This window comes from Apaloderma vittatum, unplaced genomic scaffold (assembly GCF_000703405.1).
Source record: "Apaloderma vittatum isolate BGI_N311 unplaced genomic scaffold, ASM70340v1 scaffold10296, whole genome shotgun sequence".
Taxonomy (NCBI): Eukaryota; Metazoa; Chordata; class Aves; order Trogoniformes; family Trogonidae; genus Apaloderma; species Apaloderma vittatum.
In genome coordinates, this window is record NW_009722282.1 from 18,923 (window position 1) to 46,786 (window position 27,864).

The window sequence follows — 27,864 nt, forward strand, 5'->3', positions numbered from 1 at the left end:
TTTCAGAAGTACTCTGTTACAAGCTGTTTATTAGAACTCCACTTTGACAATAAATAAGGTATTTCCCAAGCAATCAAAATGTAATTATTTAGAAAGTTAACTGAAGGTTTCACAATGCATTTTTATATATATATATAAATATATACACACATGATTTACTGTATTTTAAACACCAGTTCATCCAGAGCTGTACAATAGTAGGATGTCCGTTTTTCAAATTCACACAGCAGGTGATGACCAAGACATATCTTCAATCTGGAAGCTGTGTGTGTGTGTAAAAACAATCCAAAATCCTATCGTCTTCAGGTTGGATAGTCCAACTGTTACCAGCGAATCTCTCTGCTCATTAGACTAGCTGCTGAATTCAAATCTGCAAGTGTGGTTCCCCAGGAGAAATAGCGCCTTTTAGATTTATGGTTTTAAAGAACTAGTAAACCACTCAATTCCAACAGTACAATCTAACCATTTGTAGTTTACTGTGCTACCTCACACCCTGTTCTGTCCTCAACACAGGTAGCACAGAACAAATTTCTGTAAAGGATGAAAATTTTCAATGTTGTAAATCTTTAATAGTAAGTACAAACTTTGCACTTCAACTTACTGTTAATTATGAAAACATATTTTGGTTTTGGTCAAACGAATTAACATTTCTTCACTTAAATACTCAGGACATATAATATGCCTCAATAACACTTCAGAGTTTAACATTCAAAGTCAAAAGAACGTTCCTGTTAAATAAAGCACCAAGTTTTCCCCATACGTTCATTCCTTAAATAAAGTCTACGAAAAACTAGGGTTTTTTTAAAACTTTAGTTCTGCCAAGATTTGCAATTTAAAAATGAAGTTTAATTCTTATGGTTTGATCAAAGCCACGTTTCCAAAGTGAGCTTTACATGTTCTGTGCAACATCCCACTTTCTTTTAAGTGCAGAGGTACAGGTCTCAAAGTTATGCAGCTGCAATCGAGTTATCATCTGCTTGGCGACCTTGAGGCTTTAAGAAAATAAAGGCAGAGAATTAAAAAACCCAGAAACAATGCAAATCCCAAACAAATAACAACAACAAAAAAAACCCACCACATGAGGCTGTTAACAAAACTTGCTTTGCAATACATTGTGCTGATCAATGTAGCTCTAGTACAAAAGTGTAGAGTTACACCTATCCTTACTCCTAATAGTTTCCAATAGTAGCACAGACATGGAGGCCATCCAGAGACTTTGGTCTGGCCCAGTGAGGGCTTAGTAGAGGCCTCAGCTCCTTAACTGCCCAGCACAGGGAGCTGATAATTATCAATGCATAAAACAGGAATGAGAGGAATTTTAACCAGACTCACTAGAGATGGGAGAGAGCGCAGAGGAAGTTAAGAGAAAAAGGCATCCTTACAATGAGTTTTTTTGAGGTCCTGACAACTGCAAAGCAAAGCAAAGAATTCTGAAGCTTAAGAGATTCCACAAAAGCATTAAGAACACATGCTTTTGAGGAAGAAAAAAAAAAAAACAAACCCTTCTGTATTGACTTAGGAGGACTTCTTGATAACTGATCTAGAAGAGCCACTGACTGACAGCATATGCAAAAAGTAAGTTCTGCCTATCTCTTTTGGCTAAAACAAAACTGAAAGAATGCCAAATCTGTTTCCTGGAAACAGGATTACAGATGTCTGAACAAGTCCACCTTAAGTCAAATAAACAAACTCTTCAGGCTCCTTGCTTGCTAAAAGTCTGAGTAAAAAGTGAACACAATATTTTGGAGCCAACAGCAGTGGAACAAGAAAGCCTTGTTTTGGGCAACTGGATTTAAATGATTCTTCAAAAGTCAAAAGAAGCCTGTGATATATTTTTTATTACATGACTGAACTGTCTTCAGATTCATACCACTTGAGAAAAAAAAAATTAATCTAGACTGCTTAATTCAGTCTACAAATGTGTCCTACAAATTGGAAAAAAATGTGGTGTTAGAAGTCATTTAGGGAGGTGTGGGATGTTACAGTGTTTCTGAACCTAGCCACATGGATTGCTCAAACACTTTTTTTCAGAAGTGCTACCAACTATGTTATTAGAAGTATTTTGTTACATTCAGCTCAAAATGCAAGACAAACTGAAAACTCATTTTACAGAGTAAGACACAGAATAACAGGGCCAGGCTAAGCACATTAAGCTAGTTCATCTAATCATAACCAAATACCTGTTGCATTTAAACAGATTTCTTAAGGATTTTGGCTGACAGCACAAATGCATGACTCAACACTTTTCAAAGCAAGGAGCCCCATTACACGTGGGCCATTTCAGTCTGCTTAGAAGCACACAGCTTTGAACACAGCTAGGGTGGTAGCCCCCAAAAAGCAAGCTGCCGCACAGGGAGCCTTGAAATACAGGGCACTTCTCACAGTCTTACCTTGACAAAGATGTGTGTAGGTATGAATCGTCTGAGCAACTGATTAGTGAAGTTTGGGAATCGCAGCAAGTTAACATGAAGAGATGGTAACTGCTGATATCCAGCCATCAGAGGGTAGAAGTTATATAACATTTCCTGCTGTGTGCCAGGGAGGATTCTCAATCGGATCTTAAAAAAAGAGCCACAAATGCAGATAAGTTCTGTGACCAAAAGCAGTCTTCTGTTTACGTTCTGTTTATACATTGTTTACTTTCTGAAGTTGGAAAGAAAGCAACTACTTTGCTATTCCAGTTAAAGTATTGCTTCTATACTGAAGAACCACGCTGCCCACAAACACACACAGTTCCTAGTCAGGCTTCCCTTTAGCCCTTCTTTAAACAGAGTCTGCATCCATAACATTCTTCCACTGCATATGCTGCACGTTAAACATCTGAGAAACGAGTGTGTCACACCAGTGCAAGTCTAATCAACATATTCTTCACTACCAGATCAGCTGGCAGGATTGGTAGATGTGACAATTTTGTACCTGTTTAAGGCCAGAGAACATGAAGGCATCACTGGGTTCCACTGACACCTCCACATCCTGGACTAAGTTGGTCTTATTATGCAGGTGGTACCTGACAGGTAAGGATTCACGGACTCGACCAAATGATGGCAGATCTTTGGAAAGAAAGTAAATGACTTCAAGAACAAAATACATTGCAAAGTTCAATTCATAACGAAGTAAGTTGATTGCAAAAAGCAGTGAAAAGCTTGAAGAAAAAAAGATACAGTAACTAAAGCAATTCTGACAAGACTTTTCAGAAAAAAAAAAATAGAATGTAACTTCACTGTAACTGTTCAACAACACTTCTTCAACATCTGGTTACAGAAGCCCCAACTGCTAGCACTGACCAGGAATGCTAACTAAGAAGTCACTTAGGCTGATGCTGGTGCTTTTCAGCTTATCGAAACCTTATCAACTACTGTCAGGAAGCTCCTTCATAATATAACAGAAATGGATAGTGGAAGAGCCTTGGTACAAACGAAACTGAACTGAGGAAAGCCTAGGAATTCTGTGTGTTCAGTCAGCTCTCCACTCCTGCTCTGTCCTTATGCAGATGAAGCCCTAAAACAGTTCAGCTGCCCGCAAGCAGCTCCAGTTCTCGAGGCTGTTTCTTTCCTGGGATGCAGCCAGGGTGTGGGCGGATGGAACAATCCTTGCCAAAGGCGTCTAGAGAAACCTACTGGGAAGGCAGCATCAGCAGAGGTAACTCCGGCCTCTGTGCTGCCATGTAACACAGGCCAAACCATTGGCAGCTTTTGAGAGAACACACTCACGTTAGCTACATTTCCAGCTCTTCCCTTGAACTGAAGCGAGGTAAGAGAGGGGCAATGCTTGAAGGCAACTAAGACATGATACAGTGTCTTTCACCATCTCCGTTACATCCAGCACCAGTTTTCTGTCTTTCGTTACAGTAAATGCAAGCTCTGGATGCTGTAAAGCTTTGGCATTCCTAAAAACTCTAATTGGGACACATGATGACAAATCAGTATTACCTGCATTGACGTGGAGGGGAATGCTCTCTACAATCACATGTGGCAGAGTGATGACTGTACTAACAACAGGTACACTTTCCACAGGTGAACTTCTGCAGGAACAAAGAAGTTTTACAACATAAAGTATCAAGTGAAGTGAATACACCAGAACATCACTTCTATGTGGCTAAACTAAAATTACAGTAAATTCAGCAGTGGAAAGAAAAAACCCAGATCTTTATCCAGGATTGCTTGAAGTGAGCAACAGAAGTGCCATAGCTTAGAAATAAAATATCAAAAGGCACTTAAGAACACTAAATAGATCCAAAACTAAATAAAAACAAACTTGAAGATAGATATACCCAACATCTGTCTTTGAAAACTTAGTGAATGCATAAACCCACAATCTAGGATGATAAAATAGTTTTCCCATTTAAAAAGTTTGTTTCTATCACAAAACTATTTCTTTGACTTGGCTTCTCAAGAGAAATATTTAATGACTGGTGAAAACAGGGAGGGGAAGGTGACAGAATAGCCCTGTAATTGACCCAGGATCTCACAAAGAAGAAAGCTTTACGCAATTTTAAAACTACAACCATATAATATTTATCTCTTAAGTGAAATAATTATTTATTCAAAAGTCTAATGGGCTAAGCAGTAATTAGTAAGGTCCAAAGTCTAGACAGGGCTTGCTACTGGAAGATCCAAAATAAATAAATAAAAATTTTTTTAAAAAAAAAAAAAAAAAAAAAAAAATCCCCTCAAAACAACACCAACAGCAATCCCCTCCAAAACAGCCCAACCCAACTCACCATCATCCCTAAAACCAAACACGCTTCTTTCCTCTCCCCATGCAGGCCAGAAGATACCTACCTCTTCCAGGAAATGATATAACATCCAGTTGCCACTCCACTAGCATTAGCAGCTGGAGGACATCGAAGGCAAAAGCACTCACTGGCACTCTCACCTGTCTGTAAAACAACTATCAGCAAGATTTTGTTTAAAATCAAAGCATAATTATTACTGCAGAAGCTACCAAATCTAAAAATGCAATGACACAAACAAGCACTCAGTGAGAAGGGCCTCTGAAGTGCTTTGCAAACTATACCTCCATAATATACAGATTCAATAAAGATTGTGAAGTATACCAATACATAAAGGTGAGACATATACCAATACATGACAGTTTAGTTGCTGAACAGCATTATGAGATCTTTCATGGACACACAGAACAAGCAAATTTAGAGTTAATGCACAAAAAAGGCAAAATAACTCCGATTCAAACTCTACACTTCTCCCATGGCAAATTCCAAAACATCAGTGTAAGATGTCTTTGATGTTTTAAAATGAAAGCAAACACACACAGTTGTCTCACCAAAACAGAGGAGAGATGGGGGAGAGAAACACAAGAAAAATCTACTGGCTTTGAGTTTTCACTTTTGTTTTCTTTCTGTTTTTTCCCTCCATCTGAATGAACTAAAAATAAAAGGACCTTTTAAAGCTAACATACTGAACTCTTAAAGGTCAAAATCTTTAAGATTTTTTTTTACACTTAAGTAAATGTAAATTTACTTAAATGTAATGATAAATTCCCAAACTGTGTTAGTATTAAAAGAAATGGGTTATTTCTAACTGTTCTTTATAGCCTACCCTGCCTAACTTCACATTTTTCAGTTTCATGACTGTAATCATGAGCATGGATCAGTTTAGCCTTTGGATGCTGCCTCTATCAGGTATTTGCATTCCAGAAAGTATACGCAGTTCATAAACACTGGAAATTATTGAGTATCTTTTCATACAGATATCTAAGAAGTTGCATAGCAGAAGTACTTTCAGGTGCTTTCCCTTACATCTGTTATATTTAGAATTTTATTTATCATCTATCATTCAAGTCTGTCTACTCAATCTAGTGAAGAAGAACTACATTTCAGAGCATACTGTCATCTAAATTGTGTTCCAGTAAGCAACTGTCGTATCAAACAGCTTTCTTCTATTTAGAGTTCGATAAGCAAATGCTGTTTAAAACATTCCCTTTTCTTACTCCTAACTTATGCAAAAAGTATCCTCCTCACAACAGAGAGCACAATCTAAGAAAACTTACCATTCTCCACATAGGATTCCAGTTGATCCACTGGGGTCATGGAAGCTGCCAGCTGTAGCTGGCTGGTTACGATAGTGAGAGGCCAAGGAGAGGCACTCAGGATGTCTGTCATCAGTAAAAATGGTATATCTGCAAATATTCTGTCCAAGTGCTCCAGCTGTCAAGACAGACACAAGACCTGGCTATTTCTGACTAAACTGGGCGCAACCATTGCAAAGGGGCGCAAGATTAAAAGAGATCAACGTTTCAAACACGTACCTTTGTGGAGACAAATTTGACAGCAACATCAAAAGGAAACACTGTTTCTATGGTTACAGTTTCATCCTGTATAGGTAACAAAACAGGTGCGAAGAAGCGGGGTGGGGGGGAAAGTCATATTCAGTTTCAGATCTCGCTACTGATATCAAAGGTTACTAATGTAAAGTTACTTTCAATCATCATTTTAGCTTAAGTGTTCCTTCAGGGCAGAATGTATCTTTAAGGTACTTAAGAATAAATAGAGAAACCTTCTCTTATGAAACTGCTCACCCTAAATTGGGCTACCATACTGCTGATTTAGCATTTCTTCTATCAGTTAGAAAGGCCAAGACTCTTGGAATTATGGCCTTCAGATTGAGAATATTTCCTACATTTTATGAATGTATCTCCAGCAACTGGTGCATCTTTACATCTTACCCGGTGACACTTGCAGAGGATTTCCTTCCCCTCGACAACAGCGCTGATTAAATAAGAAACATAAACCAGAAACATTCTTGCACCAACTGTTCCACAACGAATGTATATAGTTTTTTCCAGCTGCAAAATAAAGGACACAGTATGAGCTAAGCTACACCTCAATTATCTCAATTAGGTCTAGAGCTGTCCAAAACTTACTTGGTCCAAGAAGGCAATGGTAGAGTGGGTATTATTTTGACCACAAAGAATTAATGAGAGTAGCACAGCCCCAGTTGCTTTGCTACTGGTGCTTGTCTGTTACTTAACAGTACAAGAAAAGAACCATTACTGTGTAATGATATATCCAACTTCTGATTTGCTAGTCACAATTTCAGTTTGGTGCAACATCCGCATATTTCATCCCCTGCCACGCTGAATCACACTTACTGACTACTATTAGCTACTGTCCATTATGGAGTGCACGTAATTAACAGTGGAGATTAGCCTCCTTATTTTATTTCTTATCTCTCAGCTCTACCATCAATCCCAGAATATACCTTATTCCCAAATTCAGTCTAGAAACAGATCAAGCTAAAGAAACTTTAAACTACAAGCAAACAATAGGTAAAATATGGCATAAGTATTTCATTTATCGGTTCAGATATGTGAAAATAAACTAAGTTCTTTTGTGAGTCTTTTATTAGTTGATCCCCATTTACTTAAGCGTGCTGTGGAAAGCAAGTTTTAAGCCTTCACCTTTTCCCCAGGTTGCAAGTCTCCTACAGGGATATCAGGCAGCAGTGCAGGAAAGGAGTCATCACATGCATCTGTTGCACGAAGAGTCACCTGAGTTTTCTGAGTCAGGTTGGCATCTTGCCCTAGGGTTAAAAACAGACTTCGTATCCACACAGGTTTACATTACCAAAGCACGGAAGCAATAACTAAGATATTCATCTTGAGAAGTAATGCATGAGGAATTAACCGTTCATTTGAGGGAATCTTTCAAACGTGTCGGCAGAGGATAGATTTGACAATTCCTTAAAGTTCGAGGGTTCACATCCTGTGATGTTTGTTTCATCTACTTAGCCCAGGGAAAACACAAACAAACCAATCCACTGTCAAAAATCGAAATCATACCTAAATGTGTTCCATACATACAAAAGATGCAACATGATTACATGATCCAAGTTTTTCTTGTTACTCTATGTGAAATCAAAAGGAAGTTTCACTGCTCTGTGATTCTCCTTTTCTCAAAAGCGTAGCTTAATGATTTCACATATTTTCAAAATTGCTCTTCCAATTTTGCATTGAAAATACATAAAAAACGATCAAAATGTACAGATGTTAAATGACACAATTGTTCAGTCAGAAGTTGCCTAGAATAATGGCATTACTGCAATCATGTGGGATAATTTTCAAAGTAAAACAAGTCACATCTTGCCAAAAAGTTTTAACTGTGGAAAATATATCACCTTCCGTTTAAATGAAATGCCACATTTCAATTGTTCTTTTAATCTAATCAGCAAGCCCACTTTGACCTTGCATATCATTCGTAGCAGGGAAAATAGATAAAAATCAAGACCAACTATTAAACACTGCTTTAGAAGCCAAGTCCGAATACCCAATTAAATAATTTTAAAGAACATTCCATCGACTTTAATGAACCATACAACTGTATAGAGAACATGGTTCTATTGCAGAGTACGCAGCACACAGTGCACCCTACGTGCTATTGACTTAAAAATATCTTTGCCTTTCAGGATAATTGCTACAAATAGGTATGGACTTCACATACTGAAAACTGTCAGCAATAAATACATACAGCTAATTAGGACTTAGACCTACAATATTTGCATTTTTTCTTGCCCATTCAAAGGAATACTGTGTCAGTTCACCACCACTCCTCAAATTTCACAGGGTTTAAAAACCAAACCAAACTACCCAAGGCAGAGCAAAATAAAAGTGGGAGTCGGAGAAAACCCAAAGACTATACTTCGAAAACATTTATCTAGCACTGTCCAATGCTTTCATCTCAGCAAGAAAAAGATCTAGATGTCGGGAAAAGAAAAATTTAGTTATGAGCAAATTAAGTATACGGCTAGGAAGGAATAAGAAAATAAGCCTTCCACATTTGTTTGCTTTCAAACTTATAAAGACTTGTCTTTTGAAAATATCCACATAAACACAAGCAGTGCCTAAGACAGCTATAACTTAATGAGTCCGTCAGCTCTTATTCTTAGCACTAGTATCTCACCATTCCCAGCCTTCACTTTGGTTTGACTGTTAACTACTGCAGGAGAGGAATTTACTTATCTCCTTGCGTTGCATAAAGAAGAAGGAGTTGGTTAGGAGAGAGCTAGATTAAAAGAAAATAACCCCAAATACCTGGCTTCAAACCTGCTGTGAGTTTAACATCTTTGGCCACTGTATCCTCGTGTGACTGGATGGTCACAATCAAACAATACATTTCATTAGTCAGGGCAGGAGGTTCATGACGAAGCTGAACAGAAATATTTGGCACTCTGGAAATAATCCTTTAAGAGAAAAGACTCACTTACTGTATGGTTCTTAAATAACAAGTTTTTATGCCTAATTTGAAGGAGATTAAACCAGCCTATTTTTTAGCAGAGTTCTGACAATTGATGGTCTCTTCACCTAGCAGGTGGAAGATTCCTGAAAAGCAACATGATGAGAACAATTCTATAAAAAGCAGTTTGGAATCCTGGTAATAAGCACTAATGGCTCAAGTGTTCTGCCAGGAAAGAGAAAAGCACCCCACTAACAGCAAATAGACTGAACTCTTTTGAACACTTAACCTATTTATTAATAATCACTTTTAAATACGGTTGCTTAGGGAGTCTTTCTTTATGTGACGGCTTTTGTAAGAGAACAATAACACCTCCTAGTCTGCATAAAAATCCGTGGAAAATCCGCCTAGCAAAACTCAGGTGAAGGACAGAGTTAAAGCACACTTAAGCAAGCTCAGGGATCAAGACAAGTTTTTTCTCTACTTCTAGCTATCTGAAGACTCAAAGGTCTTAAATAATTAAGAAAGTACCTATCTCAACCCCAGTTAAGCAGAGACCTATTAAAAAGCTCATATTAAAGAAGTCCCAACAAGTCTTTCCTGTTTAGGCAGAGCGACTGAGACTGCACAGGAGACTCATAAGGACATATGACACACATTTTCAAGTTTTTACTCACATAGTGCTTGCCTGAATAGTCAAACTGTCCCAGTGCACTTCATTATCTGGAAGCTTAGGTCTTCGCCTGAAGGAACGTGCTGCCTGCAACGCTTCTTGAGATGAAGCAGCATCTCCACCTCCTCCACGCCAGTTCAGAATCACACACCGGCCAGACTCGCTTCCCAGGATCAAATCCACAGAGGTGATCTGACAGACACAAATTCAAAGTCGTACTTATAACTTTGTCTTCAGATCACCTACTCTAAGAATATACAGTTATAGAAGAAGTATGTGAACCTTTTGGAATTTCATGGTGTTCTGCATTAATTTGTCATAAAATATGATATAACCATCATCTAAGTCAAGAATATTGACAAATATAACGTGCCTAAAATAATGTGAAAACAATTCTGATCCTCCAGGTCTTTGTTGAACACACTCATTCAACATTCAAAATACTAGTGGAAAAAGTAAGTGAACCCTTGAGTTGACCTGAAAAAAAGCTAATCGGAGCCAGGTTAACCTGGAGTCTTGTTAAGAAAATGAGTTTGGAGGTGTGGACTAGAGCTACACTGACTCATAAAAACTACTCAAACTTTCTGAGTTTGCTCTGCACAAGATGTATGCTTATGTGAGCTGTGCCTCGCCAAAAACAGCTTTCAGAGGACCTACAATGAAGAATAAAGCTAGAAAGAATTACAAAGCGATTGTAAAGACTTTAGAAATTCACCAGCCTACATGTAGGCAAACAATCTACAAATGGAGACACTTTGGGACTGTGGCTACTCTACCAAGAAGTGGGCACCCAGTCAAAATGGCCCCAAGAGCACAACAAAGATTCATCAATGAGGTAAAAGAAACAACCCCAAGTGACAGCCATAGAGTTGAAGGCATCATTGGAACTGGCTGACATCTGTGTTCATGAGTCTACACTGACTGAGCAGGGCGCCTATGGCAGGGGGGACACCACAACGGAAGCGGCTGCTTACTACAAAGAACATTGCTGCACACCTGAAGTTTGTGAAAGAGCCCAGTGACACTCCACAGTGGTATTGGCGAAATGTTTTGTGGACTCATGAAACAAGAATTGAACTGTTTGGAAAGAAAACGCAGCATTATATCTGGCGTAAAAAGGGCACTGCATATCATCAAGAACACATCATCCCAACCATAAAGTATGGTGAAGGAAACATCATGATTTGGGCCTGCTTTGCTGCATCAGGGCCTGGCCAGCTTGCAGTCATTGAAGGGAAGATGAATTCACAAGTGTATCAAAAAATTCTTCAGGATAATGTGAGAATGTCTGTACGTCACCTGAAACTCTGGAGACATTGGGTGATGCAACAGGACAATGACCCAAAACACTAGAGCAAGTCCACAGCAGAATGGCTTCAGAGAAAACAAAATCCACCTTTTGGAGAGGCCAAGTCAGAGCCTAGACCTCAACCCAACACAGATGCTCTGGAATGACTTGAAAAGAGCCATATGCATGAGACATCCAAAGAACAGGACAGAGCTAAAGCAGTTGTGCCAGGAAGAATGGGCTGAAATCCCTCCAGAACGCTGGGCAGCTCTGACCCACAGCCACAGGAAGCACCTGGTTGAGGTTATTGCTGCAAGGGGGAGTCAACCAGTTGCAGATTCCAAGGGTTCACTTACTTTTTCCACTAGCACTTGGAATGTTGAATGAGCATGTTCAAAAAAGACATGGAGGATCAGAATTGTTTTCACATTATTTTAGGCACATTATATTTGTCAATACTCTTGACTTAGATGATGGTTATATCATATTTTATGACAAATTAATGCAGAACACCATGAAATTCCAAAAGGTTCACATACGTTTTCTTGTAACTGAAGTTTTCCAACGTATGTGGGCACAATAAAGATTTCTAACGCCAAAAACCTTCTGGCATCTTTATAGACTGAAGACACCTCACCACTCCAGGATTTCATTTAATCCAACAGTGGTGGGAAAAGTATCCTTGCTTATGTGTGCAGTGCAGTATTTTGTAGTTTCCCAGCCTCTTATAGTGCTATACCATATCCCTCTCATTTAAAAAACAAACAAACAAAATAACAAAAACCATACACAACAAAAAGAGACACTCTCTAATCTGAAATACTACTCAAGTTTCTGTGACAATTTTTTGATTTTGTTTTGTCAGTAAAAGTTTACTCTTGTTCTTGGTACTCAGTTTAAAGAATCTAAACATTAGGAACTGCAGTGACATTAGCAACTGGTGCCAGATTAGAGGCAGTTTTGAGCTCTTTGGAAACATCAGTAAGAAAGGTGTAAAACTGTCAAACCTCAATCTTCTTTCCTACATCTTCAGTTTTTGCAACAAATTTGAAAGTGAACTTTCTTGTTTTGCCAGGGACTAAGCACATTGTTCCTTGTGATGACTGTTCCAGAATATCACTTCTTTGATACGCTTCTTCCACCACACAGTATTGGTTGTAATCCTGCAACAGAAGAATGGTGGGAAAAAAATGTTGATAAATTCAGACTTCACACATCTTTGGAGTAATGCCAGCATAGCAAATATTAAGACTCTATGTTACTGGATCAAACTATATGGGTTCTTGCTACTTTTCACACTAATGAAGTTACACTTAGCAAGTAATTACAATGCAATTATTGGATGCATGATACCCATTATATTAATGCAATTTCATGCAAGAACACTAAGAAAAAATAAGACATTAAAATGAACCTTCCTGAAACTTTAGAGAGCTTCACAGGAAAACAAAGTTATGATAACTAACCAAACTGCATTTGGGAGTTTTGTTAATATACTTGTCAAAAGCATTAGATAATGCAAAAAGCAAAGACACTTCACCAGTTTAAGTATTACTGTAATTTTTGAAAAAGAACTTTTGAGGGTTTTTTATGTTAAAAATCACTAGCAGATATTATTCCATTCTGATGATAAGCTTCTATCACTAGGTCAGATATAGATAGGACATAGTTACCTGATTATTGAAACTGATGCAGAGCTTAGAAAACCTGATAGGATGAGGACAATCAGCTCTCAAGTATACATCAAACTGCACAGGAACATCAACATGAAAACTAGGAGCAAGAAATTTTGCTTTGCATTGCACTGGAATTCAATGAAAAAAGAAAAAAAAGGAAAAAAGGAAAAAAAAGACAGAAAAAGGAAACAAGAAGAAGTAGGTGTTAAATACAATCCACAAATATTCAATTCCAGAAACACACTCTTGAAATAATTGTGGTAAGGATTGCTGTGTATACTCTTAAAACTTTGGTTTGAGGGGACAAATTTTGGTACGAGTGGGACAGATTTGGCTACTGACACAGAAAGCCACTTTTCAGCACTTGTCTGAAACCTTTGCAAAGGAGAAGAGAGACAGACATCCAGCAGAAAAAAACAAAACAAATAAACCTGTACACTTAGGCACACTTTTTTCCATCATGTTCACACATGCCCCCTTTCTATGGGGAGTATTATTTGGCACACATTCTGGCCTCTTTTCTCAGAATCCTCCTTCAAAGGACACCAGAGGGACAGAAGTCTTTCAAAAAAGCAAGAGATTCCTCTTTATTAATCCATATCAGGGATAAGAGATCCCTGGCTTCTCTCATGACTTCTTATCTTAATTTTTTTATCTAGATGAAGAACAGAGCAGTGCTAAAACTAGAAGTTCAGTGTTGCTGGACTATCATATACTTTTTTTTTTCCATAATTAGTTATTTTCAGGATATAGCTACATCAAAATTCATATTCTGGTGTAAATTTGCTTTCCTACTTACCAAATGGTATAAAATCTTGGACTTCTATTGTAAAAATATTACTGCCTGCCAAGGAAACACGGTCAGCCCACAATTTTTGTGATGCTTTCACTGCAGCAGCATCACAATCAGGTTCAGGATCAGGGCTTTCGTTCTGTATCCAGATAGAAGATTACAAATAACATTAAAATAAGGTTACCAGAAATTGACCACTCCTAAGATTATTAAAAAGTGTAATGGGAGTTTTGCCACTTACCATTAGAACTTTTATCAGATTTTTTTCTATTCGAGATTTCTGATCTTCTTTAAGAGTAGATGCTGGCAAACAGAACAAAAACAAAGATTACAAGACAGAAGCAAGTCCTCTTACAATCTAAAGGAAACTATTTTTTTTTTTTAAAGTTTAAAATAAAAAGTATCTTCCAAAAAACACATTCTAGGAGGAAAAAATTCTGACATCCATCTACCAGTAATGAAGGACTCATTCAGTTTTCAGAACTTGCTCCATTTTAAGTGTTTTCTCTCACTTCCACTGGAACCAAAAAAAACATTTTTTGGTTGGACAAGCTTGTCACAAATTATTGGAGGAAAACTCCACGACAATAATGCCTCTACCTTCTTGTTACTTATGTTTAAAATCGAAACAAACAGTAGACAAGTCTGGAATATGCAAAGAGGCAAGCTCAGATAATATTAGAAACAAGAACTAGAAAAGGCAAGATGAAGAAAGGTGGCTTTCCCTCATTGGCTGTTCTTTAATACAATGCAAAGTAGCCCAGCTAGCTAACGGAAGATGCAAAAACCATCTTTACCACACCTACCCTAATAGTGGTATTACTTATTAATTCTGGGCACAGAAGGATTATTTCTGCAACGCCAAGTAACAGATGTTATACTAAGCAGAGTGCTTGCACTATTACTGTGCAGTCACTCTATGTCACATTTTTACCCTAAAAACTTACCACACGCATATTTCGTCCTCAGAGTACTAGTAAAAGAATCTGAGAAGCACATGCGGGATTTTAAAGTCCAGAAAGTTTGTGCTGGCTTTGTTACTTACTAGGAAAAATGTTTTTCCCCTTTACTTATATTACAATTCTTCTTTCATCCCAAAGCTCAGGAAGTTTCTGTTACATTGTCTCAATAGTCTTAAATGAAGCTCAATGCCTCAGTTATCCTGACACTGTCTATTTGAACGCAGTGAATTTTAAAATAGAAGAGCAAGAAAAGTCAACTTCCAGCACACAAAAAAAAGACAGTAAAAATTCAAACACAGCCACGGTTATTTTGTAGTCAAATTGTCTGAAGTACTGCGAGCACTGTGACAATGGTTTGTCAGGCTTGCAAATGTATGTAATATATTTTTTTTGCATAGGCCAAGTATATTTCTTAGAAGTATACCTCTGCCCAGTAGCTCTAAAGAGTACGTTATATAATCCCGTAGCTGGGCCATCAGATATGAACATTTGAGAGCTGTCGTCAATATGGAAGTGAGGAGCGTCCACCATCCTTCACTGCGGTATTCACACATGACATAATCCAAGAGCCTGCAACACAGTAAAATTGAGAGAAAAAACAAGTTTTACTCACCAATATTTTTAGAAGTTTGCATTTATTTGGTATCATTAATACAAACTTCACCTTAACTAATACAAATACTAGATTAAAGTCAAATCTACTGTTCACATGTGGCAATGATTTATTTAAAACAGCATGAAATTACTGTAAAGAAACAATTTTCAATTTCAGAGTAGAATAGATTTCACGAGAGAACACCAGGAACTCACTTGTCTTCACATAAAGTAGTAACTTGACATAAGAGTCTTAGCCCAGCACTGCACTAAAAATACCTTAACTATTAAATATGAGGGAAGTTTTAAGAAAACCAAATTGAAACATCCTAATAATATCCCCTTCCAAATCCAAGGTTTTGAACGTTCCTTAAACTGAGATGTCTCTTTTTTCCTTCTACCTCCTATCCCCTGCTCCCTTCAAGGGCTTCAAATATCCAGAAACAACACATACATCAATCCTTATCAGGCAAAGCTGCACACCTTAGTATTGTTTTAATACTGAGCAATGTTTGCTACTAATAGCAAAGCAGAGAAGCAGGGTTTTTTTTAAAACTCTGTTCCACATTTCAAGACAAGAGTTTCTGCCTACTTTAGAAAAATCTACCTAAATTTTAATAAGAAATGCTTGTTCATATAAATATTAGGCTTGCTACAAAATGATCTGCTTATCCTAGTCTATCTTCTCCTCCATGTAGCTTCCAGTCAGGTAGCAACAACCATAAACAGATCTCTCCTACCTCAAACACACTCCCTTTACAATATGTCATCTTTGAAACCTAATTAACGAAAACAGTGTGGGACTCCTACTTAACACAACTTTCACTCTGTTTCCCCTTAAAAATACAAAGCAAAGAAAGTAAGCATAAGACACATCCTTCAGAAAAAGACGGTAGCTGTACCTCAGCCCTAAGCTTTTCTATTTCTGTAGTCATTAACAGCAGAAGAACTACACCAATAAAAATAATTCTCTTTGCTGAGTCCTGGTGTACAAACAAAAATTAAATTCAGCTACTTTTCCATATTTTTTTTGAATTTTTTAACTACAAAGTCTGTAATTAAATGTAACTATATTCTCAATGCAATAGCACATGAGTTTCAGAACTCACTTGAGAGAGCACACTCAGTGAGTGAGCTAGAAATAAATAATATTTATTCAATAAGGTAAACCTCACAGCTCACAACCGAAAGTTTTTCTACTCTAATAACTGACTTAAATTAAAGAAAGCAAAAGAGATGTGATAAGTGGAGTTCACAGACTCCAAAGCTTGTGCTTCGATCAAATCCGGGTAACAAGAGGCATCTTAGATGAGCTTCCAAGATTATTCCACAGCAATAAGGGGTCTTAGTGAGAAGACTAGCATGTGAAAGAAAAAAAAACACGGATAGTACTCACTTCAAAGCCTTGGCATAATCTTTAGCGTAGTAATATTCCTCTCCCATTTGAACCACTGATTAAAAGAAAACAAAAACAACACAAAATAAACGTGTTTCAGATCAATACTAAAAGTTTCAAAAAAATATTTTAAAAAATAAAAGCATCTCATAATCTATACTCACTCAAGTGACTCTTCATTCTTGGGCATTTGTATTTCTTGAACTGTGCAACAGCATTACTCAACAAAGTGATTATTAGTTCCTAACAGATAAAACCATTGCTAATATTATTATATGTGTAAACATCAGGATACCATTAGAAAACATATTCTTTTTGTGCAGAATAAAACTTACCGAGTGAAGGACATTTTTCTCTTTCAACTGTAGGGATAAAATCCCCATCTTCTCCTTTTCAGGATCAGAAAGATCAAAACCTGCATAAGACAATGAAAAATCCGTGAAACTAGAATTTTGTCCAGGGCCAAGGAGAATGATTCATTTGGTGAGCCATATGCAATGCAAGCTCCAACTCAAGCACACTCAGACTCTTAAACATTCTTTTGCCTAGGAGAGAAATATATCACTTTAAGAACACCCTCCATGTTCTAGAAGTGAAATTCTGGAACATGTATCTTGCCTTTTGTTTAAAAGAAATTATCTGAAGACACTCCAAACCAGCAAACTACAGTAAAACAACCTAGTCTTCAGGCTGCATCTATTAACATTTAAAGCCTGTATGTTAAGACAAGTTTGTAGCCCTTTTCCTATATGATCTCAGGTAAGGGTTCAAATCTATGTTTCTCTAGAAGTAGAGAACGCTAACATAAGATGAACTGTAAAGGGCTTTAAAAGGTTATAAACTTTTGATGGAGCCAAAAAATTTGAGTATATTAACAATCAAAGTTTCTTTTCTTCTTAAACTGTTTAACCTTGGCAGCAGATTCTAACTAATTTTAAAACAGTAACACTTAAAAGATAAAAGGTGTATTGTATTTACAGTAAATGAAATACAGTCTGCAGAGGAGGGCAGTGATAAACTGGCAAAGCCCAAAGTATAAGCAGAAAATAAAGGAGACCAAACAGAGATGGAGAAAGGGAAGTAAAACCCCAGTCAACAACAAAGATCTCAGAACTGCATGTGTATTCACACATAGCTCAAAGCTATGCATTCAAAGTCTGAATTTCCAAGAAAACATCCTCAACAGGAAAACTACAAATTCCTTTCTTAGATTAAAATCTTTTTGTTGTACCTTCTCAATCCAGCAAGCTCCGAGATGGACAAAAGTCGTCAAAGTTCCTGCCTACAGCTGACAAGATACAGCAGGGATGGCAGGAGGAATTTTAACAATTGCATTCAGGGACACGGTTACTTGTGCTCTATCGAGTTCTCCAACTTGCCCTCCGGGAGCGCATTTCACCACCGCCCTCCTGCACCACGCCACTTACAGGCAGCAACACACACAGCACACGAGCAGCAGCAGAGCTTCAGGACGGTGAGGTCCCAGCCCTGCATCTGTCCCGGTGGAAAAGGGATTACATGCTGATGTCTACTACCTCAGCTGGCAGGAGCAGCAGCAGCTACAAATATTTGTCCAAACACCACAGATACAAGACACAGAAACGTACTTAATATTCCCTGCCGCCACGGCCTTTGCCCATAGAAGTCAAGCACTCCAGTTTGTGTTTCCAGTGGATCCGGATTGGGGTATATCACAGAGGGCTGCAAAATCAGCCAATACAGTCATAAGAAAAGGGTTCACGTTTCATTTTAAAGCATTTAAAGTGATTTGATGCGCCAATGCACATAAAAAGTTATTTGTTTTAAATCATAACCTTTCTGGCCACCTGTATAAAAATAGTACTTGAGGAAAAACAAACATTTAAATATTTCTTATCCAGTCCGACATCCTACTTCATTCACCTTCATTTATCTCAAACACTGTTAAAGAATAACTGGGTAATCATTTTTAAAACTAGTTCCTAACAAGATAATCCAAGAATAACAAATAAATAGCAACAATAGGAACAATGATATTTTAAAATAATTGGGACATGTCGTTGGAGAGTAGCTGCATGTAATTAGCACGTCTGTTTAACTGACTGCGGAGTTTGAATTTCTGTGCAATCCTTCCTGCCGGGCAAGTGTCAAAATACCCAAATCAACAGCTCCCCCCTCAAATACTAAAACTCTTGTTTCTCTGATTCCTGCAAGTCACCAGATACAGTGCATGTATAAAGAAATATACTGGAAAAACCAAAACAGTAAGTTTTCAAGAATCCAGAGATGTCAAAAGTATACTTTTAAAAAAAATAAATGTCTTAAACACATCAGCATTATCTGTAGCAAAGTAAGCACCAACACAGTTGCTCTGGAGTAATTTTTCCAATACATAAATACTTGTAATATTAGTAAGCATCAGAAAAAACACATATCCTCTTCTTGGATTTCATTAGCACGTATTGCAGATCATCCCACAATGATTTGAGACTAGAGCATTAGCTGATGCACAATCTGTTTACTTGCAAAGCATTTTCTCCCTTTCCAACTTACATCATGGTTACAAAGCATACTTGCTAGTTGTTTCCGTTCCTGTGCATAGTAAGCTGCCTGCTGGTAATAGAAACCTGGATTCTGAGTTTGAATTGCTGTCAATCCCAGCTTAATCGCTTCATCAAACAAGTCACCAAAAGCCTGAAACCTATTAAAATAGAATTCATAATCAAGATGATGTACAGAATAGCAATTTGAACTGAAAAGTGTATTTTAATTAAAACTTCTAGGTAGTCTTAAGACAGATGATACTTCTCTGAAGTTTTGCATCTAAGTTTTATGGCTGCATTTGTGTGTCATACCCTGTTTGTTCTCAGAGAAAGGTGGTCAATACTCAAGGCAAAACAGAGTAATAGCATACAGATCTGGTGTATCTTTCTTAGCTAAAGAGCTCTAGATTTGCATCTTGCCTAGACAAGTTAAACAGGGAATCCCACAAGGTTATATAAGAACTAAGCCAGAAACATTACTAAGCAAAAACATACTGTTTAGACATCCAGGCAGCATGCTCAAAAGCCAGTTCTGCACTTCCTATTTTTTTCTTGCACAAGTCAATATGTTTCCTGAACTGAGCAATTGCATCCAGTGGAGTATTATGCTGAAAACAGAGGCGACAGATCTAGAAGACAACAAAGTAAGAGGAAAAATAACTGTTAGGCTCCTAAGGATTAGCTTTAAAAAAATAAATAACTAGTTTTACAGATTTCTAAACAGATCAAACAGCATAGAAAACAGACGGAGAAAAGTAGATGTAAATCAGAATGTGCTACATGTGAAACCATGTAGTTCTCTACTTCTTCAAATGTTCTATTTCCCCTTCTTCTCCCCCACGTCATCAGTGGAGGAGCAGAAAACTCAAAGTCAAATTCAAGACAGAACTGCAGAGCCACTAGGAAGAACATTACCTTTGAAGCCTGCAGTCTGAAAATGGAATTTGATGGAGTTCAACTCCAGGATCGTTGTAAATGGCAGGATAGTTTTGTTTTACCTTAAAGTCCCCAAAATACCACAAAGGTATGGTCCAATTCTTTAGAAGTTACTTTCCTCCACCTAACACATCATAACTGAATTATACTGGATTAAGTTTTGCAAGAAGATAAAAATATTCAAGGAACAAACAACCCTTGTTTTCACTCCCTTTGCACAGCAAGTTTAAGAGTCTAGGATTTCAGATGACTGCATCTCAGATGAAATTCAGTCCTTCAAGACACTCTCAAACTTCAGCAAAGGATCTTTATTTTGTGTGGAATTCAGAAGACTTTGCAAGTCTGAGTGTAATCGGTATTCCAATGATAGCTGTTTCTAATTCATTTCCTTAAAAGCAATATAAAATGGAACTTCTAAATCTTTTACATGCTAAAGATGCATCAACTATCAACTTTTTTTTTATTTATATAAATTAAAGCTTGTTGAAGATTAGAAGTAAACTTGTTACCTTGTAGTTTATAAATCCTGCCATGGTCTTGATTTCCAGCATGTTTGTTTCATGAGCCCTCAACTCATGCACAAGATTATAGGCAGTTCTGTAATTTCTAAGCAGGAACACTTAAATTATAATTAAATCATGCAAGATAATAACATTTCAGAAAGTGATTGCCACCAGCAGAATAGCCAGAGTGTTCTTCCCAGTGAAGAACTCACCCCTTACATACACATTTAAATAGTTTTGCATTCAGGGAAGCATTTGTCATAGTTTATGCCTTAGCAGTAATTGGGGGTGGAAGGGGTGAGGGAAGATTACATGAGTCTTACTTGAGAGCATTCTGCGTATCCTGTTTCAGCTCACTGAAGAATGCTATTTTGAACTGGTGTCTAACAAATAAAAGCTGCAAAACACAACCAGTGTACGTCATTCACAAACACCTGAACACACCTGTTACCCAACAAAGCAGAGAGAGGTGATAATTTCAGAGGTTTACATAACATAGCAGTTGACTTGAAAAACCAACTATGCAACTGTTTCCTAACAGTTCTCTCAGGCACCGTGACGCAGCAGTGATCTTTCAACAGGTAGAATCTATTCCAAGCCTTTTACCCTGGAACAGGGGAGAGGCTTGGTAACACCCCAAAAATCTTTACGTCAGCAGCATCGACTGCTGGCCCAGAGGTCACCAATTCCAAGAGCGGGAAGCTGGCAATCGCAACAGAGCATTGCATGCCTGACTATATATCTAAAACAATTTGAAAAGCAGAACTTAAAAAGCCAAATTAAGTGCAGCGCGAAGTTCTAAATGTCCAAGGGAAACACTTCCTACAATCTGTTAAGATACTACATTCAAACAGGTTAAGCCATATATTTAAAACCTTTTTCGAGAACCTCATTTTTGTGCTGCAAGTCTTCCTCTAAGGAAGATGTGAGGAACACAAACATAAGAACAAAACCAAACAAAATCAAAGTTTAAGTCACAGAAAATAAACGCAGATTTACTTTCTGCACTGAGAGAAGGCAGCCCAACTTGGAAGGGAGGGGTATAAAAATGCTTATGCAACAAAATCCCTTTATTTTTGTGTTTTAACATGCAATATAACTTGCCTGGTATTTCAAAAATAGGGTAACATTACCTGGTGAGTGGTTTTGTTCAAGAACTCCTTATGAGATTTAACTCTTCGTATTTCTGTGTAATAGTAAGTCTGTGCATGCTCATAGAAAGCATTTTCCAACCTGCAACAAAGTTGCCCAGAAGTTTCACTAAGTTTCTCCCACAGAAAAAGAAATTCTGAACTTCTGCAGAGTAAGTTACTCTTAATCATGCTTGTTTTGGGATTGTCAAATCAGCTTGAGGTATTACTAAACTCTTCTGTAAGTTACTACACAGGTTAAGAGTCTGCAGACAAAAACCCTTCACAGAAAACCTTATGTAGTGGTAGCACAAAGCAGAACAAGTGGATTCAAGAGCTTTTTTTTTTTTTCAAATGTGCATGAAGAGCTAATTAACCCATACTAATATAGCCTTATCTTCACAAACTTGGAGACATTTGCAACTCTGTGCCATTTGCAAAGGCTGGCATTGGTTAACATGCAGTACGCATTCCCTCTTTAGCACTGAGCAAAATACAAACAACTAGAAGTAAGTGTTCTTTTGATCAAATCTAGTAGCTGTTTGCAAGCAGCATGGGAACAGTAACACCACTGATTTATGTTGAGAATCACACTATTTATAAATAAACAGGAGGGTAAGAGAAAGAATTAGTCTCTTAGACCATGACCCCTCCTCTCCCTGAGCATATCTGGAAAAAATTAAAAGTAATTTTAATAAACCATGATTTGCCTTAGTTTGAGACCTTTTTAGGTCTATAGAAGACTGTCTTCCTTTCCCTGTTCTGTTTTTTAAAAGCCTTCATAAATTATCTGAAGCTGTATTCCCTGTAAATATTAAAACAGAAAGCACAAGAAACACAAAAAACAACAGACATAATATTTGCAACCAGATAAATGCCACTTAGCATAAGTAGAAAAAGACAGCCAGCAAGTGTAGGGTGGAAAAAAACTCAGACCTTCTAATACAGAGTCACACCTTACAAAACATTTGCAGGGAAAATTATTTAGAACCAGCAAGGCAAAAATCACTATAGAGACAGAAAAGCCCACTTTGTCTCTACTTGACGTGAGTAAAGGAATGTCTTGGGATATCTAACAATGTTTCTTCAAAAGCAACTTCTCTGACACTCATTAGTCAACCTCACAGAGAAAGAAGAGTTGTGTGAAATTCATCAGGTTGCAGAATAACCTGAAGAATTCCACTGAACAGATAAAATATTCATTGCTGGTCTTTTTAACACTTCCAGGAGTGGCAACTCAACCAGTTCCCTGGGCAGTTTCTTTCAATGTTTGACAACACTTTTGGTGAAGAAATATTTTCTCATATCCAAACCTGCCCTGGCAAAACTTGAGGCCATTTCCTCTTGTCCTATCGCTAGTTCCCTGGGAGAAGAGACCAACACTCACCTCACTACAAGCTCCTTTAAGGCAGCTGTAGAGAGCAATAAGGTCTCCCCTCAGACTCCCTTTCTGCAGGCTAAAGAGCCCCCATTCCTTCATTCACTCCTCATAAGACTTGTGCTCTAGATCCTTCACCAGCTTCCTTGCCCTTCTTTGGACACACTCCAGCACCTCTTGTAGTGAGGGGCCCAAAACTGAACACAGGATTTGATGTGTGGCCTCATCAGTGAAGACTACAGGGTGACAATCCCTTCCCTTGTCCTGCTGGCCACACTACTTGTGATACAGGCCAGGATGCCGTTAACCTTCATGGCCACCCAGGCACACTGCTGACTCATGTTCAGCCAACTGGCAACCAGCACTCCCAGGTTCTTTCCTGCCAGGCAGCTTCCCAATTCCTCTTCCCCAAGCCTGTAGTGTTGCCTGGGGTTGTTGTGACCTAAGGGCAGGACCCAGCCTGTGGCCTTGTTGAAACTCATACAATTGGTCTCAGCCCATCGATCCAGCCTGTCCAGACCCCTCTGCAGAGCCTTCCTGAGCTCAAGCAGATCAACACTCCCACCCAGCTCCACAGCATCTGCAAACTTACTGAGGGTGCACTCAGTCCCCTCATCCAGATCACTGATAACGACATTAAACAGAACTGGCCCCAATATGAGCCCTGGGCAACACCACTTGTGACCAGCCACCAACTGGATTTAGCTCTGTTCACCACCACTCTTTGGAACTGGCCATCCAGCCAGGTTTTCACCGAGTGAAGAGCACACCTGCCCAAGCCACGAGCAGTGAGTTTCTCCAGGAGAATGCTGCAGTAAACTGTGTAAAAGACTTTAGTAAAGTTCAAGTAGACAACATCTACAGCCTTTCTCTCATTCACCAAGCAGGCCACCTTGTCATAGAAGGCAACCAGGTTCATCAAGCAGGACCTGCCTTTCATAAACACATGCTGACCAGGCTTCATCACCTGGCTGTCCTGGATGTGCCATGGGATGGCACTCAAGACAATCTGTTCCATGATGTTCGCTGGCACTGACAGGCCTGTAGTTTCCCAGACGCTCCTTCTGGCCCTTCTTGTAGAAGATGGGTGTCACATTTACTAACCTCCAAGCAACTGAGACCTCCCCAGTTAGCCATAACTGCTGGTGAGCACTTCCACCAGCTCTCTCTACCCTTGGGTGGATCTCATCTGGCCCCACAGACTCATGCATCTGTAAGGAGTGTGGCAGGTCATTAACCATTTTCCCCGGGATTATAGGAGCTTCATTCTGCTCCCCATCCCTGTCTTCCAACTCGGGGGGCTGGACACCCAGAGAACAATTGGTCTTACTACTAAAGACCAAGGCAAAAAAAGTACCTCAGCCTTTTCCTCATCCTTTGCCAGTATGTCTCCCCCAACCTCCAGTAAAGGATGAAGATTCTCCTTAGCCCTCCTTTTGATATTAATGAATTTTTAGAAACATTTTTATTGTCTTTCATGGCAGTAGCCAGATGAAGTTTTAGTTGGGCTTTGGCCCTTCTTATTTCCCCCCCGCATAGCCTCACAACATCCTTGTAGACCTCTTGAGTGGCCTGCTCCTTCTTCCAAAGGTCATAAACTTTTTTCTTCCTCCTTGCCCCCTCCAAGTTCTAGCCAAAGCTCTCTGCTCAGCCAGGCCAGTGGTCTTCCCTGCTGGCTCACCTTCCAGCACATGGGGACTGTCTGCTCCTGCACCTTTAAAATTTCCATCCAGCCTTCTTGGACCTCTTTGCCCTTCAGGACTGCCTCCCAAGGAACTCTTGTCAAGCAGTCTCTTAAACAGGCCAAAGTCTGCCCTCCAGAAATCCAAAGAAGTAGCTCTGCTGACTCTTCTCCTCACTTCTCCAAGAATCAAAAACTCTAGCATTTCATGATTGCTTTGCCCCAGACAGCCTCCAACCGTCACACACCCAAAAGTCCCTCCCTGTTCACAAAGAACAGATCCAGTGGGTGCCTTCCCCAGTAGACTTGCTCACCAGCTGTGTGAGGAAGCTCTCTTCCACACACTCCAGGACCCTCCTGGACTGTTTTCTCTCTGCTGTATTGCATTTCCAGCAGACATCTGGTCAGTTAAACTCCTTTGCAAGGATAAGGCTAGGGATCATGAGACTTATCTGCTTGTGGAATACATCATCTGCCTCTTCATCCTGGTTGGGCAGTGTGCAACAGACTCCCACCATGCTATCTGCCTTTTTGGCCTTTCCCCTGAAATCTTACCCATAAACACTCAACCCTATCATCACTACCATTAAGCTTTAGACAATCAAAACACTCCCTTACACACAGGGCTACCCACCACCTCCTCTTCCTTGTCCGTTCCTCCTGAAGAGTTTATCAGCATCCAGCGCAGCACTCCAGTTGTGGAGTCATCCCACCACGTTTCTGTGATGGCAACTGTACTGCTTTTCCTGCCGCACAAGGGCTTCCAGCAACTCCTGTTTGTTGCCCATACACCTCAGCTGGACTATTGATCCCACCTCCTTTTTGGGGTGGGATGCCCTAACTCCCACGTGACCGCTCTCAGGTGCTTCAGTGGTTTCTGACACAGCACTAATTCTTGTGTCTTTGCCGTCACATGGATCTCCATCTTCTGCCTCTACCAAGACAGCAGACCAAAGGACCTAGCACACCATGCCTCAAACACTGGCATGCTGCCCCCAGGCTTATCTCTAGTGAGCCTAGTTTTATCCTTCTGCCCCGTCAAATCTAGCTTAAAACCCTTTCAATGAGCCCTGATAATTCCTGTGCAAAAAGCATTTTCCTGCTATAGGACAGGGGTACCCCATGTGTTGCCAGCAGCCCTGGTGTCATGTGAACAGATCCATGACCAGCAAATAGAGCAAAATATTGATTAGCAAACAGTAAAAGTGGTTTATTGTCACTTACCTTATAATATAACCAACAAGATGATCAGTGTGTGGAAGCACGAAGAGGGATTTTCCAGAAAGGTCACAGGCATTACATAAAGCCGCTGCCCTCTCCGACGCGATAACATCTTCCCCTAGTGAAGTGAAGGGAAGCAGAAGTAAGGAGTGTGCAGGTCACAGTGTTAAACTAGCTCTAAAAGCCTGACCAGTACAAGGTATGGAAACACCATGTTTTTTCCTTCTTTCAGAGTACTACATGCTTCACACAGCAAAACACTGCAGAAACTTTGCAGAAGTGGCTGAGCTAGCAACAACCTACGAGTATGACGTGACCTTTTCATCTCTCACATAGACTTAAATATCCTGTGTCCTTAGAAACACAATAGCATCCAGAAAAGATAAACTTATATAACAGGTAGAGAAAAAGCAAAAACAGACACCAAAAACCAGTTTGCCAGATGCTAGAAGGTATGCAGCTACAGCTGAAACGGCAGCTCTACAGAAATATAAGGTTATAACGTATCACACTTCACAGCTTCACTTGACACCAAAATTTTACTGGTTACAACTGAGTTAAACTAAAAGGCTTCTGTAGATACCATATAACCTTCCTGTAAGTTGCCACTGCTTTTACAGCTTTTCTTGATCTCAAGGAAGGTTCAAAATGCAACCTGCTTACAAGGAGACATGTAATCTGTACAACACTGGCAAACCACTTCTGATACTGTGCATCAAAAGATGAACTTAAGCAGCAGAAGAATGAAAGTATCAAATTTTTAGTGTCAACTTCCCTGACCACTCTTTCCATCTGTCCACCTACCTGCAGCCACAATGCAGATGACATTAGATTAAGAATTGCAGACAATTTAACAAATGATAGTCAGCTCAGCCCACCAGGCCTCACAAAAAGGGGAATCACCACAACTAAGCATTGAGTTTTTCAGTACCTGGAGGTAACGGTGTTTTTTTCTGAATCAAAACCACAGCAACTTTGGTATTTCTTCCCTGCAAACTTTGCCTAAAATAAAAACATGGCACAGCATCAAAGTGTCACTTCTTATTTCCGTATAATCAGAATGAGATTTCAGTCCAGATGGAAGCATTGAAAGAATGTTATATAGGAAAAAATTAAAACACAACAGCACGCTGCATTATCTACAGAAGGCTATGTCGCCTTTTTTGTTCAGATGGAACAGAATAATTCTGCAGAGTTTAGCAAGCAAAACTTCAGGGTCTGTTTTTACTTTAGTAACTTTTACAAATAAACTCTTAAAAACAGTTTCTTTACTATCAGTTGTATGCTAAAAAGAAAAATCCAAGATCCCCTTAATTTGTGTCTAATGAAAAATAGTGTTTTAGAATGCAAAAAGCATTTTGCAATTCACATTTACCATTAGCCTGCAGTACATTATGAACCAAGTGAAAAAACTCTACCTGACAATTTCAACTCGAGTAGCACATTCTGATTGTTTTTCTTTCCACTGTGGCTCATCCCAGTCTAGTTCATAGAACACTACCACAAGTGCTGGAACCAAATTCAAGTGTTTGTTCATCCAACCAGTCTTCAGGATTCCTTTTGGAATATACCATTCATAGGATGTTCTCTGAAAATATTGAGGTTATTAAAGCAAGCTACCAAATCCATTAACAGTCATTTACAGCAAGAAAAAGGGAATTGCCTCTACATTCTTGTACGGTTGTCAACTTCCCTTTAATATTCTTCCCCTTAAACCTTTTCTTCCTATTGAGTAAGACACACCTCTTGCTACCTGGCATCAGGACCTGACATCTGAGATATCAGCAACAACAGACAACAGATTCCAGGCAGAGTGGAGAAAAGAGTCAAGTCCAGAAGCGTTTCACATGCTTTCATAAAATATTAGGCTCAATTTAAAAGGGGTTTCCTAAAAACAGCCCAAAAGAAGCCAGTTCTATTC

At 38.9% G+C, this 27,864-nt stretch overlaps 1 protein-coding gene across 1 annotated transcript; it reads right to left on the bottom strand.

Moving 5' to 3' along the window:
• TRAPPC11 (trafficking protein particle complex 11) lies at positions 1-27,527 on the bottom strand. The gene is made up of 28 exons (XM_009871718.1): positions 27,362-27,527; positions 26,875-26,945; positions 25,947-26,061; positions 21,667-21,766; positions 20,857-20,930; positions 20,540-20,636; positions 19,590-19,723; positions 19,105-19,252; positions 18,180-18,273; positions 16,908-16,987; positions 16,737-16,815; positions 16,573-16,627; positions 15,007-15,152; positions 13,862-13,923; positions 13,627-13,759; positions 12,825-12,955; positions 12,159-12,314; positions 9,868-10,055; positions 9,049-9,197; positions 7,420-7,541; positions 6,685-6,804; positions 6,268-6,333; positions 6,010-6,166; positions 4,782-4,890; positions 3,930-4,021; positions 2,917-3,050; positions 2,391-2,558; positions 1-992 (listed from the first exon to the last, which is right to left on the bottom strand). The coding sequence occupies exons 1-28, from the start codon at positions 27,478-27,480 to the stop codon at positions 948-950; spliced, it is 3,144 nt and encodes a 1,047-aa protein (XP_009870020.1). The 5' UTR covers positions 27,481-27,527; the 3' UTR covers positions 1-947.
• Positions 27,528-27,864: the final 337 nt, after the last annotated feature.